At 48.5% G+C, this 18,188-nt stretch overlaps 9 protein-coding genes and 1 non-coding gene across 10 annotated transcripts; 4 read left to right on the top strand and 6 right to left on the bottom strand.

Moving 5' to 3' along the window:
* Positions 1 to 200: 200 nt before the first annotated feature.
* LDX57_010514 (uncharacterized protein) lies at positions 201 to 799 on the top strand (the record flags this gene model as incomplete). Its single annotated transcript, XM_046092261.1, has 1 exon — positions 201 to 799. The coding sequence occupies exon 1, from the start codon at positions 239 to 241 to the stop codon at positions 797 to 799; it is 561 nt and encodes a 186-aa protein (XP_045948239.1). The 5' UTR covers positions 201 to 238.
* A 513-nt stretch (positions 800 to 1,312) lies between these two features.
* Positions 1,313 to 1,873, top strand: LDX57_010513 (uncharacterized protein; the record flags this gene model as incomplete). Its single annotated transcript, XM_046092260.1, has 2 exons — positions 1,313 to 1,695; positions 1,753 to 1,873. 2 exons carry the CDS (start codon positions 1,313 to 1,315, stop codon positions 1,871 to 1,873), a joined length of 504 nt encoding a protein of 167 aa, XP_045948238.1.
* Positions 1,874 to 2,476: 603 nt separating this feature from the next.
* On the bottom strand, positions 2,477 to 2,692 carry LDX57_010512 (uncharacterized protein; the record flags this gene model as incomplete). Its single annotated transcript, XM_046092259.1, has 1 exon — positions 2,477 to 2,692. One exon carries the CDS (start codon positions 2,690 to 2,692, stop codon positions 2,477 to 2,479), a length of 216 nt encoding a protein of 71 aa, XP_045948237.1.
* A 1,807-nt stretch (positions 2,693 to 4,499) lies between these two features.
* On the top strand, positions 4,500 to 6,104 carry LDX57_010511 (uncharacterized protein; the record flags this gene model as incomplete). The annotated part of the gene is made up of 1 exon (XM_046092258.1): positions 4,500 to 6,104. The coding sequence occupies one exon, from the start codon at positions 4,500 to 4,502 to the stop codon at positions 6,102 to 6,104; it is 1,605 nt and encodes a 534-aa protein (XP_045948236.1).
* A 738-nt stretch (positions 6,105 to 6,842) lies between these two features.
* Positions 6,843 to 7,460, bottom strand: LDX57_010510 (uncharacterized protein; the record flags this gene model as incomplete). The annotated part of the gene is made up of 1 exon (XM_046092257.1): positions 6,843 to 7,460. The coding sequence occupies one exon, from the start codon at positions 7,458 to 7,460 to the stop codon at positions 6,843 to 6,845; it is 618 nt and encodes a 205-aa protein (XP_045948235.1).
* A 321-nt stretch (positions 7,461 to 7,781) lies between these two features.
* LDX57_010509 lies at positions 7,782 to 7,853 on the bottom strand. Its single transcript has one exon. It is a non-coding gene; the product is annotated as a tRNA-Glu (tRNA).
* Positions 7,854 to 8,029: 176 nt separating this feature from the next.
* On the bottom strand, positions 8,030 to 9,748 carry LDX57_010508 (uncharacterized protein). The gene is made up of 4 exons (XM_046092256.1): positions 9,594 to 9,748; positions 8,846 to 9,517; positions 8,427 to 8,780; positions 8,030 to 8,378 (listed from the first exon to the last, which is right to left on the bottom strand). The coding sequence occupies exons 1-4, from the start codon at positions 9,698 to 9,700 to the stop codon at positions 8,087 to 8,089; spliced, it is 1,425 nt and encodes a 474-aa protein (XP_045948234.1). The 5' UTR covers positions 9,701 to 9,748; the 3' UTR covers positions 8,030 to 8,086.
* Positions 9,749 to 9,993: 245 nt separating this feature from the next.
* On the bottom strand, positions 9,994 to 12,146 carry LDX57_010507 (uncharacterized protein; the record flags this gene model as incomplete). The annotated part of the gene is made up of 5 exons (XM_046092255.1): positions 9,994 to 10,859; positions 10,918 to 11,343; positions 11,420 to 11,618; positions 11,675 to 11,918; positions 11,971 to 12,146. 5 exons carry the CDS (start codon positions 12,144 to 12,146, stop codon positions 9,994 to 9,996), a joined length of 1,911 nt encoding a protein of 636 aa, XP_045948233.1.
* A 529-nt stretch (positions 12,147 to 12,675) lies between these two features.
* On the top strand, positions 12,676 to 17,110 carry LDX57_010506 (uncharacterized protein). Its single transcript, XM_046092254.1, has 2 exons — positions 12,676 to 14,779; positions 14,843 to 17,110. Exons 1-2 carry the CDS (start codon positions 12,799 to 12,801, stop codon positions 15,994 to 15,996), a joined length of 3,135 nt encoding a protein of 1,044 aa, XP_045948232.1. The 5' UTR covers positions 12,676 to 12,798; the 3' UTR covers positions 15,997 to 17,110.
* Positions 16,208 to 16,964, bottom strand: LDX57_010505 (terpene synthase family protein; the record flags this gene model as incomplete). Its single annotated transcript, XM_046092253.1, has 5 exons — positions 16,208 to 16,253; positions 16,324 to 16,547; positions 16,599 to 16,632; positions 16,706 to 16,795; positions 16,849 to 16,964. The coding sequence occupies 5 exons, from the start codon at positions 16,962 to 16,964 to the stop codon at positions 16,208 to 16,210; spliced, it is 510 nt and encodes a 169-aa protein (XP_045948231.1).
* Positions 17,111 to 18,188: the final 1,078 nt, after the last annotated feature.

The raw sequence follows: 18,188 nt of genomic DNA, 5'->3' as shown, positions 1-18,188 counted from the left end.
TTAATAGTAAATAATTGTTTGCTGATCCAAAGCCAGGGGCTACTTCCGGCGGCCCTGTTTCTTTGATGATGATCTTCGCGAACAAAGATTTATATAAACATCCTCATGTCGTCCTATTGCGAATAACCAGGACTCTGCATTTCACTTACAAGCCACCGAACAATTTCGCATCGTCGTGACCGCATATTCCATCTCTCCTCCCGTTTCAGACTTTTTCTATATAATCCTCCATTCCACGATGAGACCTTCCCAAGCCCTTACTCTCGCCTTCGCCGCAGGCATCAGTCTTGCTCCCGGCGCCTTTGCTGTGCTCGGCACCTCCTGTGTCAAAGCCGTCAACGCCATGCAGCAACTCCCCTTTGACATCTTGACCCATGTTCAGGAGCACTCTTGCGAGGCTGGTTGCAAACCAAAGCTCAGCCACTGGAGCAAATTCGGCAAACAGGAAGTCCTGGAGCCCGTCGTCGAGGACGGAGCCAAGCGTAACGACTTGCAAGAGGGCAAGCAAGCAATGATCGACTATCTCGATGCGGTTTTCCAGAGCGTGGAATCCCAATGCCAGGATCAGATCGACGACAGAGGCCACTTTTGCGAAGACTCCGAAAAAATCAACCCCTTTTTGGAATGTGCCCGGAAGGAGATAAATGCCTCCTCCGCTCGTGAGCTCCCTAGATTGACTGAGCATATGAACGACGACTCGTGCAAGAAGGTGGAGAAGTATGCGAAGAGCCCGGAGCTGTGGGATGAGGATTTCCCCAAGCATTTCCAGCGCTATGTGGAGCGCTGCGATGAGATTTAATCTACTTGTGGAAATCGATGTGTTGCACTATGGGGTCATGTCTGCAGAAGTATGTCTCCGAGGTTAGTGTTGACAAAATGCTGTTGGCACGCCTGTTCATGTCCGGTGTCTTGTTCGATGGTGGAATCCATTATTAGTGGTTTTGGTTCATTATAGGGCAACAGCGTCTCCGCGGGGTTTGCCACTACAACATAATAATCAATCTGATTCAGTTCGTGTAAAATCTTTTCAACTTCGCTGTAGTGTTTTCGGAATATTTGGATGACTCCGAAATGACCGCATCGCAGCCTCATCAACCCGCACAAAGTTTGCCGGTCGAGTCACAATGCCAGTACCGTAACAGTCCAATTTTACCACCGCTATCTAGATCATTTGGTTTCTGCCTTGTCCACATCCTCTAGAATAACCACTCTTCCTCTACGCAGAACAACTTCTTTCTACAACTACTCTTGCTGGCCTATCTTCCTTCCTCTGTGAACAAACACACCGAACACAACTGAAACTCCTTCCATCATGGCGACCAACACCTTAGACCAGCCCGTCCAGGTAAATGATTTGATCCTCGCTTACGACACCAAGAAGTGTTACATGCTACTTGTCAAATTTGCCCTAGACAATCAGCAGACGAACCCTCTCACATCATCGGTCTTCGTCCAGAAAGTCAATTGGCATGTTCCAGATCTTGAAGGTTACTGGGTTCTTGACGGTCCAAGAGTATATTACTCACACTATGGCACGGAGAACGAGGACTATAAGTATTGCTTGTGTGATAAGCATTCCAACAACAATCCCGAGACTCGCCTCGACCTATTCCTATACTCGATGGCATCTTCCGATGACAAACAGGGCTCACAGGCAAACAGAGGCTTCACGCTCATTGTTAAACCACATGGACGGTGCTTATAGCTAGATTCCCATTCCCCAAGCTGCATTTTGCTGATTATCTTGTCCAGTGACGTCCTGAAGCATTACTTCAACGGTTGGTGTCCCAACTGTGGCGATGAGGGGTGTTCTGTCCTGGATGTGGGCCGGTTAAAGAACGCTTTCCGGACATTGGAGGCAGCTGTGCCGTAGACCAATCATGTCCTATGTGTATGGGCTATGACTTTGCTCTCAATGACAAAGCGTGGATAGCCGAGATTGAAGATATCAAAGACCGCCGCTATAATTGGAAGGATGATTGTCTAGAGCTTGTTGACGACGATTCATTAGAGAGACTAAGAGATGAGGCTGTCGAATCAGAAAAGGGGCGTTATGAGGCCATTAATGCAAGGAGGCAGAGGATGGGTATGTCACCCGATCTTCTGGAGGAGTGCAAAGACATGTTTGTCAGAGAATAAGCAGGACGGTTTTTTTTGGCACTTCACCACTCAAACCTACTCTCCTTTCCTTCTCACGCTGTTCTGGGTCAGGGAAATGAGGGGCTCTATCAGACTATCGCTATATTACTTTGCTTGTTCTATTTTTAGTTGCTGTCGACCAATAAGATAATATACAATACTGTCTCCCCTGGTTGATATTGCTAGACAGACCTAACTCTGTAAGAACTATAACAAGTAATCCCAAGCTTTGTCCTTTCCTCATAAAGTACAACGACCGAGTTATCCACCTCATAACAAAACAAGTCATTCCTGTTAAAACATCACTCTTGTGGAAAAATGTCCTCTAATAAGGTTTCTATCCATGCCTTCCCTGACTATAGGCCGCCTGAGGCACCGGCACTCGGCCCTTGTTCGCTTTCCGTTCCTGGCGCATCTGCCGCCGAAGCTCCTTGTTGTATTCGGGCGTTTTCATGTACTCGGATTTGCGACGGGCTGTCCAGCCTTGTCCGTCGTCAATGTAACCCCACCAATAGGGGTCGTTGTCTTTGTATTTGCTAGATCCGAAGCACATCCTTTTTGGTTGTTGATGAGCTATCATAGATGGTAAGTACAACAGGACACAACTTGGTATGAGGGCGCAAGCTTACTACTTCTGAGTGTCGCGCGCAATAAATAGATTCCAATCTTGAATCGCAGGCAAGCAACTATGAGCTTATGCCAATACAAAATACTTTTCTTCTCAGACAATCATCTCAAACTCACCATCCTACAGTTATATATACCTCGTCATCAACAATCAGACCTCGCATCCAAGCCTTCTGACATATGCCAAGTTTCCACGTTTCCCAGGCAAGAATCATCTTTCACATGGCGCAGCACCCCATCGCATCGTATTCCAGGCTTACAGCGCTTCATAATCCCCAATTTGGTGAACGTATTGTCGATCATTCCCCCACAAGATGATCGACGCTGTATATCTCCACGTTGGGCTATTAAGTTGTGATGCTCCCGTTCCGCTGCCAAGATTGAGTGGGTGGCCAACGTTCTTTTTACCTGTTGTATACTCCGTATGTGTTGCTTGGACTGCAAAGGTGATTATAATAATTCGAGTAATAAGTCTGGAGTTGTGGGTGGCATGGCATACTGCCTTATATTGGGGACAAGTCTAAGGGATTAATTCTTGTGTCATACATCCCTAAGCGATGGAGGAATTGTTGGACCAAGTTTTGTCTGTTATATATTTAATTGCTCCATTCCGTACCACCTACAAAGTGGTTCGGTTTCACTTGAGGGCAGCGAACACTGAAAACATTTAAACCCACTATAAAGCTTCCGATTATAAGGACAGTAACAAAATACTTATTTTCGACAACAGCAAACCGACGACCAGGCAGCAATGGCGAATATTCTTAACGCCCTGCGCACAGACCAGGCGACCCGGAAGTTCCTTTTAGGCGGCCGATGATCGGATAATCACATTCCATTCCAGAATTGAGTACACAGTATGCGGGAGACTTCCGAACCCGTGGTTTGAATAACTACTCCGTACGACAAGAAAGAAAAGTATATAAAGGCAACTAAAATTCGTTCATGCCCTCGAGACTTCCTATCTCGTGGCTGTCTTTCGATGCAAGTTCTCCCAAGTTCAACTAAAAAGAAGAATCACGGACGGAAAATCTTCGGCGTTGGATCGCAATCCGCAACCATAAACATATCAATCGAATTGAAAATAGAATTGGAGACCGATCACATGCCCACTCTTGAATCTTGACCGAGCCGACGAGCCCTACGATACACAAGCAGTTCCACAATTCGCAACGCTCGGCTCTTGCATGTTCAAGCCCTGCCGGTTTCCGAGGGAAGAATGGAGTAGCCACGGCCCACGGAGTCCTAAAAACACTGTCTGTGACCTGTCCCCAAAAGCAATCAAAGACCCTGCGTCCAAGACTCAAAGTCCACCGGTTCCTACGGGCTTCCCCCACCACCAGATCGGAAATTAATCCCATATGGAGGAATAGCCCTAAGTGAAGGATGGCATTACTAATGAGGGGAACCACAATCACTAATAATGCCCGGTCCAGCCAAGAACTACCGCTCCAATCAGAGCCCAGGAATCTTTCGGTTTGGGCCGCTGAGTGAGACATCGCTTATTGATACAGGAATTGGTGGCGAGGGTGTGTTGATAACTAGTGGGTGAGAGAAAAAAAATATATGAGAATCGCTGGCTCGCCGCGCCTGGCAAAAAAACTCTCTTTCTTTATCAATCTAATCAATCAAATCAATCAAATCAATCAAATCAATCAAATCAATCAAATCAATCAATCCATCCATCCAAACTGCCGGCCATCTTATCTCGGCTTAGGATTTAAACTTTGAAGATGGCGTCAGAAACTACTGACATTGACAAACCGAAGGTGGACGTGCTTACGTCCAGTCGGATTCATCCCAGGACTAAGCATGACGAGGTGACAGTGCCGTTGTCGGTTGTGGATGCAATGGTCATGCACTATGGTCCTTCGTCGGCAGTTTGGTTTTTTGAGGATGCTGGCAAGGATGATATCGAGAAGGTGATTGCACAGTTGAAAGAGTCGCTCCAGGTCACGCTGTCGGTTTTCCCCCACCTGGCTGGTCATCTCAAGATGGTGAAGCATAACCCCGAAGGAGATCATACACAGCGATATGCCCGACTCGAAATCACATATGGGGCAACGACCGACCCGGGTGTACAGTTTGACACGGCCAAATGCGACCTCAAGTTGGACGATATCATACCTAGCCATAAGAAGCGACAGGATCCCGCATACCGAGCCTGGGGATCAAGCAGCGCCTACCCTGCCTTCTTTCTGCCGGATATGTCGAAACTACCCTTTTTCAGAAACGCGCCAGAAGGCCCAACGCCTGCGGCGCTGGTTCAAGTTACGCGATTTGCGTGTGGTGCGGTCGCGATCGGCATGATGTTTACGCATCCCATGGCTGATGCGCATACGTTGGCCATGGTGGCCCATCGCTGGTCATATGATCACACTGTGCTCTTCTGCGATAAGAGCTCCACATTGTCGGAGACCGTCGTATCTCCACCCCCTAATCCGCTCTATGATCCGCAGATGCTGGACAGATGCGCGCCGGGGGATATCGATGGTACGACTCCGGACCCGGCAATTCTGGAGAAATCGCGCAGCCTACCATCTTTGCGACATGATAACCTATGGCCCGCCGAAGGTGATGACCCAGACCGATTCCTTCCCCCGGGATTGACGCGCGACATGATCACATCCCCGGGAGTCAAACCCCCTATGCAAGATTGGGATTTCAACGCGCCTGTCTCGCACGTCAAGTTGCACTTCACATCGGCCGAGACGGAACGAATCTGGCAAGCGGCCGGGAAAGGCGTGAGTCGACATGATGCAATTCTGGCCCATGTGTGGCGAGCCGTGAACCGGGCGCGTGGATGGAGTGATGACGACCGGAATGTCTCCCTACATGTCATCTTTGGGTTGAGGAAACGACTTGGTCTGCCGACAACCTTCATGGGAAGTCCTATCCTCAGCACAACGATTACGACGACAGGGAAAGAAGGGAGCGGCGGTCTTGCGCTAGGCGATGTAGCCCGAAAAATCAACAACACGCTGGCACTGTATACGAAAGAGGCGTTGCAGACGCGCATATATGATCTGTGTTTTGAATGCGCGCCTCAACGGTTTTGGGAAGGATTCCTCGGGGCTCGAAACATGATCTTCACAAGCTGGGCTCATTTGAACCTGTATGCGGTGGACTTTGGAGGCAGGTGGGGCAAGGCGCGGTTTGTGGATATCAAAATGCCGGACTTGGATGGAATGATCTGGTTAACGGAGGGAAGGCCTGCATTGGAGAAGGATTCCGCAGGAGAACGGCATTGGTGCGATGACGGAGTAGATGTCTCGATGAACATTGGTCGTGAGGCTGCAGAGCGTTTGAAGGCCGACTCGACACTGTGGGAGTGGTAGACAACTTGCGACGAGGAACAAGGCCAATGTGAAACGATCGGAAAGTTTGGTAATAGACCTAGAATTGCCGCAGATAGGGCAACTATGAAAGCCGAATTACAAATTCAATGTCGCCGGAGGCTATATCGCGACACTTAGCGAACTGAAACACGGATGATCGAAAGAGGAGCAGATTCGAAAAGAGTTACCACCCGCGCGGATAAAGGTCCACTCCCATGACAAGTTTGTATCTGTCCTTGTCAGATAACTTGCTTCGTCTGTTAACCACATATTCAAAGTCTTCAATCCATGTCCTCGGGACAGCGATCTCCAGTACCTTCCATCGCCGACTTAGACCCAAGGTTTCCCAAGGGCCAATCCACTTCCATTCTGTTTCCTCCGACCATTGAATCCCTCGTTGTCCTCGATTAGGGAGGCCAGCGATCGAAAGTCGTAGGTTCCTCAAGTTAGGAAGTGAGTGGTGGAGCAGGTCGAAAAAGCTATTATAGAAAATATGAAACCTCTTGTCCATCTCCGGCGGCCCTTTCGACGCACGGTAGATATCTATTTCGATGCTCATGGACGTGATCAACGTGAGGTGGTACGGAGGCATGATTCGACAGAACCGGAAGAGCTGGTCAATGCCGTGGGTGAGGACGAAACAGTTGGACTGATATAACAGGGGCACCGATTCTTGATAACTAACACGGTATTCCCGTTAGTATGTTGGGCCAAGGCAGGGTCGCAAACGGACGGGACTCACGCTCTCCAACAACACATCAGCCAACCCAGCGCATGGAGTTTGTATTCGAACCCCGGTTTCACCCAGGCACTGGAACCTAGCTCCAGCATGGCCTCCTCCGCCCCCGCATACTCCGGACACACGAACGGGTCTGATTTATCCGGGCAGTGTTGTGGGTCGTCACACACGCGGTACCACCATCGCCATCGTCGCCTTCGAGGATGAAAGTCATAATCGACATGAATGCGACGGTTTCCTAGCAAATATGTGTAGACCAATTGGCGAACTTCAAGCGGTAGGCGGGTGAAAAAGGCGCTCTGCTCCTGGATATTAATCGTGGAGTTTACCCGATTGGGGTCGTCTCCCAAACAACGATAGTCGCGAGGAAGAACGGGTAGTTGACGAGAATAGCCAGGATCCCCATGTTCGCGACACGTCGAGGCATCGATTCCGATCGAATCTATGACAGCACGTGACCAATTGGGCACGGTGTTGAAGGGCGTTGGGGCTGGAGCTGGAATCGGTTGTGGTGTCGCTGGCGCTTGCTGCTGCTGCTGTTGTTGTCGCTGATGCGGTGCGGGATCAGGATTGGAGGTGCGGTGGAAAAGCCGGTGGAGCAGACGGGAAGCCACCATGATGAGTGTCATGGGGTATCATGGCCTGTGATTTGTATTCCATTCATAGCTGGGAAATAAGAAGGACTGAGCGATATGCGCGATGGATTCGTGCCACCTGCGCTCCTGCCCTCGTAAGGCTTCCGCTGCCTCAGGCTCCAGGGGCAGGTGACCGCTGGACCTGCATTATGTCATTGTTTTCCCCGCCACCGCCTGAGCGCTAGACCATCGAGCGGAGAATTGATTGTAGAGCAAATAGGCTTGAAGGCAAAAAAATATTTCCTAGCAAAGCATGGATTGTCTTTCTTCGGGATAGGAAAAAAAGAAATGATCAAGTAGTTATTCCGATACGGGGAATCGAACCCCGAGCTGCCGTGTGAGAGACGGCGATGTTAACCATTACACCATATCGGATATCGGATGTAAAGCGTCTCTACTAATACACCTATAGGACAATGAGGGTCTTCAGCATGCCAATAAGGGAGTCCGCAAGAATATATGGTAGGGAATGAAACTGTGTTGACCATATAATGTCTGACATCTTCTCTTCTTGAGCAAGATCTGCATCTTATCACGTTGGATCTTGATACTAAAATCTATTATGGTAGGCGCCCTTCTAGAAAAGATCTCGAATAAAGTGGGTTAATTTAATGCAAGGATTCACGCATTCGTATCTCTGCACTGTGAAGTTGCGGGTCCGCTTTCCAGTTCTTTTGCCCTCGTATGTATGTGAGCGCGGCTCGGGTCATGTATGAAAAAGTGGGAGGTATTATGTCCGGGGCCGGAGTGTGATGGGTTTCGATGATATCGAGGACCATTTGAGCGACGGTATCGAGCGCCGCCTGTGATTTTTGATATCGGCCCTGCAGTGTTTGATCCTGGAGGTTTATATTATGGTCCAGTTGCTCTATAATGTGGGAATGCAGCTTCAGGAGTGTCCTGTATTGATTAGAAAGAAGTCGGAATGGAGAATGGGGAGAGACTTACCGGATGGTGATGGCAATTGCCTGACAGTATTTACTCGTTTCATCCCCGGAATAACATTGTCGCATGAGCTCAGTCAGAAAAGACTGGATATCCATATCTAGGTTATGAAGTTCGACAAGCTTAGAGTTCAGGTCAGAGATTGCGAAGCTCTTGAAGACCTTGTCTAGTAGACAGGCGGCCTGAACGGAGCGATCAAACCCGCGCGCATTGCTTTCAATATTAAAGGATAAGGACAAGTAAGGTGGCGAGGAGTTATCACGTTTCTCGCTCGCGGTTCTGGAAGGGAGAATGGCGTCACTTGGAATGATTGTAATAAGTGGCTGTTCCTGAAATCCTATTTCGCAGAAAAAGGCCCTAATCAAAGCACATACTTAGCATGGCGACTGCTATGACGAAGAGGAGCATTGAGAGAGAATTACCGCTCGCAGATGACGATTCCCCACCATGTATTGGTTCCCTCTGCCCGTAGTTGTGCATCTGAACCCGAGTGCGTCTCTTTGGAATCATTCGGGCGGCAGTTGAGATGTAACCCGGCACGATAAGCCATGCGTGCGCATCCTGCAATGGCGTCAAATGCATCCTCAGGCCGACCATGTGTGTACTCATAGAGAGCAAGTAAGAGACGTGCTTGGATCAGGGAGATGCAGGTTGAGTTAGAGCTCTGAACCCGAGAAAGAAGGGCTTTTGTTGCTAGATACAGCGCACGGTTTTTGGCATGTGTCGGAGGGACATAATGAGCAGTCGACTTTGGTTTCGACGTGGAAGACGCGGTCAAACATACCGTCAGCAAAAGAACAGAGAACCCAGCGGATGGAACAGCGCCGAGTGTAATGAGGTTACTCTGGAAATGCGATCGCGAGATAACGGGTAAATAATGATGAGGTCCCTGAAAATACTTCGCCGTAAGATCATCAATGAATTGGCCTGTCTCATGAATAATCTGAAGGACTCGGTGATACAGATTCGCATCTGCTGCAGCCGGCTCGTTCAATAACTGTGGCGAGAACAGGTCCAATGAAGACGGATAGCTTTCTTGGAATTTCTCTCGCTCTCTCCTTGATACGGGCAAGAATGAGCAACGCAAGTTTTTCCTGGTAGAACATCTATCATCAGCTCACTGTCATTGCAGCACGTTCATCTTTACTCCTGAGTGGGTCTCTTGGTTACCTGCTGCAATACCCACAACGAGGCATTGTCTTATCGCATCTCTTCTTGCGTGCTTTGCAGGTTATACAAACTTGCGCAGCTCTGGCAAGACCGCCGTCGGCCGACATACTGAATTTCGAGGAAGGACCGATAGTATATTAGTTTCTTGCAACTTGACTCTGGGAGAATCGTCACCTAGAAAGCAGAAAGTCGGCTCACTTTATTTATTGCGCCGGCCCGTCGGCATCGGCGGCCGCCACTAAACCTTATGCAGACTAGTGTGGCTGGCTGGTCGTGGGGTCCGTGCTTACATTGTTAGACACTTCTTAGGCTACCAAAGAGAAATCGAACGGTTGCAGAGATACAAACTGGTGGACGCTTTGTGTACAAATGTTGTATCTATCAGGGAGTCCGACAGGCCTCACAGGACCAACGGCATGCCGTCCATTTGGTGAGTCGCTAACGCAGCATGCCCCCAGATGTCAGGAAACCTATCCACCCTATCTGAGATTTGCAGACTTCGGTTGGCAAATGTGAAGAGGGCCTTGAAGACAGGCGCGTCAGGAAACCTGGTGCTCATTGCAACGTTCTGGAAGAGAGCTGCAACGTAGTTTATTTGCCGGCCCCAAGTGTGGTGATCTTCATAAATCACCAAACCGTCGACAATGCAGAATACCTGTGTCCCCCGAGGTACTTGCAGGACTAATTGCTTGAATAGCTCACATAGTGCCTTCAGATCGTCGTCACGGCAAGCATCAATCCATTCGTATGTTATAAAGCTGAGAACTGGCTCCGGGAGACTCTCATGGGATAGAAGTTGGGCGATTAAGCTGCGGACTAGTCCGCATGGGCCGCTGATATCTGGGTGTTCTTGGGCGTCATCACCATTATACAGGCCGACAAAGAAAGATAAGACGATGCGAGAGGAGTTGCGGACAAGGTTGAGGATGAAGCTGGCGCTGAAGATCGAAATGGGTGTGATCATCTCCGACGGGACAGTGTCCAGATAGCCATCTGCTATGAGCAATAAAGACTCGGGACCGTGGTACCAGCTCACGAACTCGTCCATTTTAGTCAGCCACCATACTTGTCGAAGCAACGACTCGGGGAATCGGTTTGACTGCTGTAAAGTGAAATCCAAATCATCCAAGGCAGAAGAAGGTGGCACTCTGAGAAGGCCTAAGAGCTCTAGTTCTGTGATGATTGCGGATGGCTCAATTTGCGCCGGCAGGAAATTTCCTTGTAAACCATTTGGGACGAATGCATAACTGTGATAGCTTGCCTCTGCTAAACCATATTGTCAATGAACACATCTCAAGCTTGAATTGAGATCAAGACACCTTACCATTATCAACCCGGTGAGCACCCAGTCTACCAACCTGGCCTGCCTGTTCTAGTTCTTCGAACCCATAGAGGAGAAGAGTCTGCGCTTTGGCCCCTACCTCGTTGGCCTGAATTGCGCGTTCCATTTTGCGGAATTCATTGCCAAACTCCGTCTTCATTGCATCAATAATGGCAGGTCCGAGAGCAACAATGATCGATTGGATCTCATTGAACCGATTGCCGAAAGTATCAAGCTTGGTATTTGTCTGGGCTCCTAGTCTATGGGCCTCGGCGCTGTGGTATGCGACTTCGCTCCAAAGTCGATCCCTCATTTGCGTTACACGTTCTTTGAGAGTCGCTATGTAATTGTTCCATTCAGAGAGTATTTCATCCACTTTTAGCGTTTCGCTGATCTTGAATGTCATGTAGCTTTTGACTCGTAGATACCCTGAATTTATGCGGAGTGAATCAGCCTTAATAATGTTTCGCCAGAGTTGACAACATGAAGAAGAAATGGGCCATACAGGCGGGTTTGCCGAGGAGAATATCAACTAGTTCAGGCATGCGCTTAAGAAGTGTGGTATGGAAGTCCTGTCGAAGCTTTTCATCCGCCTCGGTAGGCTTTAAAAGACCACAGGCGAGATTGATCGACAAAATACTTTCGGGAATACTTTCGAATGCTTCAAGAATCTTATCCCTATTCTCTTTGCGCTTTCGGGCAGTCTGTACAGAGCTCGTTAGCGTAATATTTGAACGAGGCTTCGAGGCCTAGAAATTACCTCGAAGGCTATCCCCAATACACTTTTTATCACGGATAACCCGTATTCGGATGGTATTAGGTCAGTCATCTTGAATGCAAGTTCCATTCCCATCATGGCATGGGATTGATAGTGCCCTCTGGATGAGTACTCGTTTTTCGCGTCATCGAGTGTCTGGAATACCGTTTCCCATGTGCACTCGGAAAACTTCTGGTCTTCTGCTTTGCAATCTGCATCGTGACTTTCCACAATATCATTTAGATGTCTATTTGCCCGATTAGCGTAGGCCGTTGCATTAAGGAGATGAAAATCAATACTCAAGCGCCCCTTGCTCTGTTGTGATGTATACTTTTCGATCTGGGTCATATCGACTATCCACCGCGAAAGCTGGATGACGCTCCCCACCACGCTTCTGCATCCACTCCTTCGCTTTCTCGGCAGTATACTGTGTGGGGGGTTTTGGGCGTGAGCTGCGATGGAATATTCCTTTCATTGTGTTGTCGCAGTCCCTGAAAATTCAAGTACCCGGAGTCCTTGGATGTACAAACTCTAGAGGGACTTTAGCTTCGCGCAAATGATGTGTTTCTAGCTATGCGGGGTCGACAAAAGTCTGCACCTAGTTTCTCGGGATAGTTTGGGCACGATTCTCAGACTACACCGTACGTGGCTGAGGTGCACTGGTGCAGTAGAGAAGGCCTCTAATCACCCTCCACTTTTCATATTGTGCTTGTTATTCGCCTACGATATGTCAGCTTTACGATCAGCGTAAGCACTACGATAGACTAAGTGGCCCGCGCTAACTTCATTGGTCACTACACTAACCTGGTGCAGGCATATCTATTATTCTTCAGTGACCGATGTTTGCTTGGAAATTTGATTTCAGCTCGTTTCAGCTCTGGAGGGGTTCTTGACAAGTGCGGGACCCATCACTTACCTTAGTTGATTCAGATAATTCTGGCCTTAGCCTTCTGTTTCTACGTGACAACGCATGACCTCCTCTAGGTCGAGCTGTCAGCTTATCAACCACTTCCATCCTCATTCAATTTCCACTGCCAAGTCTTTTTTTCTTCCATATCACCACATTCGGTCGAGTCGACACATACACCCGCATTTTCGGAGCACTGATAGGTTTATCGGTAAATATCATGGACAAAGATGAAGTGGAAGTCACACAGTCCGAGGCACCCGGCGTGGAAGAGGAAAAGCAGGAGCCGGAATCTGTATCAGACGAAAATATCGACATCGATATATACGGCGACGGAGAGAGACCGGTGCCAGAGGCGCGCGTAACACATGTAGGGGTGCGATACTACAACTATCGTGGCTTTACAAACAGGGTCCAAAACGATGAATGGGACCACACATTCGAGTGTCTCATGATAGGCGCAAATCCACGAGAAGAGATGCTAGAAGAGATCAAGCGAAGCGAAAAGATCGACGACCCCGACCGGGCAAAACCTACGGAGCAAACGCCAACGAGCACGCCTGCATTGATGTCCGATCGCCCCGATGGTATAGGGGAAAATAAGCATCTTTTCAGAGTCAGAATTCGTTCCACAGAGGTTCTTCGCCATCTTGCAGAGCTCGCTGACTGGAGCGCCGATCTTGGATCGGCATCGAAAGAAGAGCTGGTGTTCTGCCGTCCATTCCATGCATTTTACTTCTATCATAATGCCATGAAAGAGCGCCTTGCGTCCATGGAGTCGCGACTGGATAGCGATAATGAGAGTGAAAGTAGTGCTCTGAGTCAAATGAAGCTCTATGTTGCGCTCGTGGAGGAGCTGGTTGTACCGTTATGGGCCCAGTTTGAGGAGCCCAGCAAAACAACTCCGAAGAAAGTATCCTACGAAGAGATCGCGTTTCTGTTTCGCCCTGGGGAGCTCATTTTTGTTCCTCCGTTTCAAAAGACAGTAAAGGCGCAGAAACAATCTGCTATCCAAACCCTGTTCCGAGCCTATTTTTGTAATCCGCTGGATGTGTTGTATCAGCGCGCGGACGATGGATGGAAAGAATCGGTCTCCGAGCGGACCGACTGGAAAATGTACTGCTACGACTACGATGGCGAGGTTTTCCGAACTGCATGGCATACTGTGTCATTCGATTACTTCCTGGGGGAGCGGGAAATCACCTCTTTGGCCTGCTATCCACTCAAGTACCACCCGCAGGGAGATCGTATTCTCCGGGAACATGTTGAGAGAGGACGACAGTTTAGGGAGGTTTCCCAAGAAGGTGTCCGGCATCTTTACTATTCTGGATGGAATCTTGTCACTGGGATCTTTGAGGTAGAAGACGCGAGACTTGCTGAGCCAGAGTATGTAGAAAGCGAGGTGATCATCGACATCAAAGAAGCAGAGCGCCATGTCCCGGAGTGGGTGAACCGAGAAGTTCCTGAGCTCGGGGCGGAATGGAGGCCGTGGGCTAAGGAAGCTTTCCCTTGCAAAGTTTGGTACACGCAAGAGGGAGAGCAGCAGGATAATGGCGTGCACACTACATGGTCGAGCCGTCTTGTCATGCGAGAGGATGGGAGTCACTATCAAGAGGCAGCCCAGTTCCACGAGAAGAGCCCCTACTTCCGGCAAGATGGCACCCTTTGTTTTGAAGATTGGAGCGACACGGACTTCGCCATTTTACCGAGGAGACTACTAGGCTATGTGTTGCGAGAGAGAAGATTCATGTGCCTCAATGTGCAGAACCTTCAGATCAAAGCAGAAAATGACAGGGTCACATTAGACGATATCCAGATCAAGGATAGCCACAGAAAGATTGTTCGGTCTAGTGTGTCTTCGCACTTTTTACGAAACGCCCGGAACCGATCTGATGCAGCTCGACGGCCATACGACCCAGACATCATTAGAGGAAAGGGACGAGGCTTGGTTATTCTTCTACACGGTGCCCCAGGGGTAGGCAAGACTGCGACAGCAGAAGCTGTGGCCCTTGAATTCAACAAACCACTATTCCCTATAACGTGTGGTGACCTAGGCATTACTCCAGATGCAGTCGAGGAGACCCTCAAACGTATTTTTCGGTACGCTCACCTATGGGACTGCATTCTGCTTCTGGACGAGGCCGATGTCTTTCTGACCCAACGAGATCGATTCAATATCGAGAGGAATGCTCTCGTTTCAGGTATGTAGCCCACCCTCTCTTCTCTTGCTGCAAAAGGGAGTCGGTAGCTAACAACAAGGCTAGTATTCCTGAGAGTTCTAGAGTACTACAGTGGAATCCTTTTCCTGACTACTAACCGAGTCGGAGCACTGGACGAAGCATTCCGATCTAGAGTGCATGTGAGTCTCTATTATCCTCATCTCAGTTTCACAGACACCGAAGCCATACTCTGCAACAACTTGAAGCGACTTCCGAGAGCCGATGCATTGCCGGAAGACGAAACCCCGGGCAGTGATTATATCCAAGTCATGGATAGAGAAATCATTGATTTCATCAAAGACGAGTATCAAAAGCACTATCAAACTCACCGACGAGGGCCCTGGAACGGTCGTCAAATCCGGAACGCTGTACAGATCGCCTCATGCATCGCCTTCCATGACCAAAAAGGCGGCCGTAAAAACCTTCCAGCTGTTCTCACCCGTGAGCATTTCAAGACAGTGCATGAGACCATGACCGAGTTTGATGCGTATATGGCGAAGGCTCAGCGCGTTGATCAGGCTAAAATGGCTCATATGGAAGGTGTTAGATATGATCGTTACGGAGAAGAAGATGGGGATCAAGAGCCGGTGGAATACGAAGGCTTCGGGGGCCAGGCACCTGGTCCTCGATTCTCGAGCAATTACTCAGCTGGACGCGGAGGAATGAACACCAGCTCCAGAGGTCGGACAGTACCACGCCTCGGTGCACGACAACAGCCTGGTCAAGCTAGTGGCGGATATGCGACTCCACCACCACCGGCAACATACCGCTCAAGAGGGGGGCAAGCTCCGTATCATGCTACATCGCAATCATACGGCGAGCTCCATTACGAAGAAGAACATACAACTTTCCAGGGAGAACCCCAGGCTGGACGGCTCCGACCGAGTGACTCCTACGCAGGGCGTCGGCTCCGTGTGCCACAACGAGGAATGCCAATTGACTCCCAGGAGGAAGCATATCTTGATCATTCCGATCATTTGTCGGAATGGGCAGATGAAAACGAACACTTCTCTGGTCGTGAGGATGATCAGCAAAATCCAGCAGTTCCCATCAGCGAATGGCCAACCCAGCCGCTCCGCGATCAACCCCTAGATCAACACAACATGCCTCCGAGATCCATTCCAGGTGCACGCGCTCATCAGGCCTATGAAAAGCAAGCCAGATACCGGCAAATGGGCCCCCCAGCTCTTTCAGGTTAAAACATCAGAGATATAAGCGGCAGACATCTTCAGAATCTCGTCATTTATTGATCTCATCTCATCAGATAATGTTTTGCATATACAATCATCCTAATATTCAGTCTAATGGTAGTCATTTTGCATAGAAGCACTCTATTCCTTCCAGCCAACTAAGAAATAGAACGCTTGGACACAAAAGAGCCCCGACAAATCAAAACGTGGCGGTAATCACCTAGCTTTCCTCGAACGAGTTGCCATAGTACCTATCCGAGGCGTAGCTTGCATTTTTCAAGTTAGTCTGGATCCGACAATCAATGTTAATCACAAAGAATGAGTGCCATAACTTACTGCCAATTGGCCAACCCAGCTCGACTATTCTTCCAGCACTGGATAAGACGGCGTGTCTCATCCAGATGCTCGTCAGGTACCTGGCCGTAGAGTGCATGTTCTAAGTTGCAAAACTCGGTATAACTTGCGCGAATCAAGGAAGTTGCCGCGTCGATACCACTCTGGGTCGAGTAGGAGTTCTCGTACACGAGCAAAGGAACGAGACTGTCTATATGGCCGAGGTCCTATATTTGATTGATATTAGACTGTATGCAAATTAATTGGAGAAGACGCACTAGTTCCTTTTTAAATGAGAACATATCATTGTCACTGAACAGGTTGGGAGATGTACAGGTCAGTGGATCACAGACCATCAATGATAGCCAAGGCGAGTGGGATTTACATGGAAGCCATGATGTTGATAAGCTTCATCAATCGTTGAGTAACTTCAAGCTCGAAGATCCACCGTGGAAGGTTGATATGGTCTGTAAAGCTTTGAACAGAGTCAGGGTAGTCATACTGGAACATTAAAAGTTTAGGGCTTGCATATTTAGCGCCAGCGACGGGTAGATACCTGAGGTGTCCATTCTTAGGTCGAGATAGTGATCGATACCCATAATTTCCTCTGCATCAACAGAGTCCTGTATTTTCATGGCAGCCATGACATAGTCGCACAGATAATTGCATATCCAGTCACACAGGTCCGCTATTGGCAAATTCAACGTTAACTATGCTTGCTGATCAAACAGAGTATTAAGAACTCGCTTACTATTTCTCACCCCTTGTTTAATTTCCAGACCAATCTCATAGAACCCCTGTATAACAGGGTAAGGCGAATCGAATGTAAGGCCTATGTTGCAGTTATCACCCCCAAGAATTGAGTCTCTAATACACCTCATTATATCACTTTGATAGGCCTCACGTTCGGCAACCATGTTTTTGAAATATCTGGTTACACCATTAGTGGTTTATCAAAACATACCATCATCATATAAGAAGAGCTATGTGTCATAAAAGCAGTTGGATGCACGTAGGGGGATATCGCTTGGACTCACTTACCCAGCCTGTCCAATTGGCCATGGTGCGAAGTTCTTCTATGCCTGCATCAGGATAGGATGTTTTCATGAAAAACGGAACGTTTGTCTTGCGGTTAATATCTAGTAATTCAGGACTCGTGCACCACCTAAACTGCTTTTAGTTGCCAATTCTCTTGATTACCTCGGTGGATAGATTCAGAACACGAACTTATCCTGCCATTCTTCTAGGTGGGCGCCGACACTCGTCAAATCTTGGATCAATTTGAGGCTTCCAGTCAGGGCAGAGACTGAGGAGATCCGGTATCTTGATGTTCTGGCCTTTACACCGATGGGCTAAGCTTGCAGCAGGGGCTCTTTCTATGATAGTATCGACCATCTTGAATCGTATATGAACTTTCAATCTCACTGGCTTCAAGATGAGCCAACGAGGACACCATGAAAATTATTTTACTGGATATGAGCGAATTATCAGGGCCAGCGAGCTTATAAGGTGTAGCAAGAAGATTGCGGGACAAGGAGAGTAACTAGAACCGCCATCTTCTTTTCAGTTTTGATAGATTAATAGTTCAGGTTCTTACAAAAAGAGGTTGGATTGGTAGACATAATAACCTTCCAGCACCTTCGATAAGCTTAATTCAAACAAACTTTGCACCAAATATCCTCAACTCTAATACCAAACTTATACCACCTCATTTTCTCTATATCCAGGATCACTAAGGATGACCAGTTTCGCATGGTAAATCAGGTTTCAATCATCCCTAGTTTTATTGTGGCGGTACACCTTATCATGCCACTTACAACATTCCTTACCCTTCATTATCATCCTTAGTGTGAAATCAATATAACCCC

This window comes from Aspergillus melleus (genome assembly GCF_016097325.1).
Source record: "Aspergillus melleus strain CBS 546.65 chromosome Unknown contig6, whole genome shotgun sequence".
NCBI lineage: Eukaryota > Fungi > Ascomycota > Eurotiomycetes > Eurotiales > Aspergillaceae > Aspergillus > Aspergillus melleus.
The sequence above is the reverse complement of the archived record's forward strand: the minus strand, read 5'-3'. Positions and strand labels throughout refer to the sequence as shown.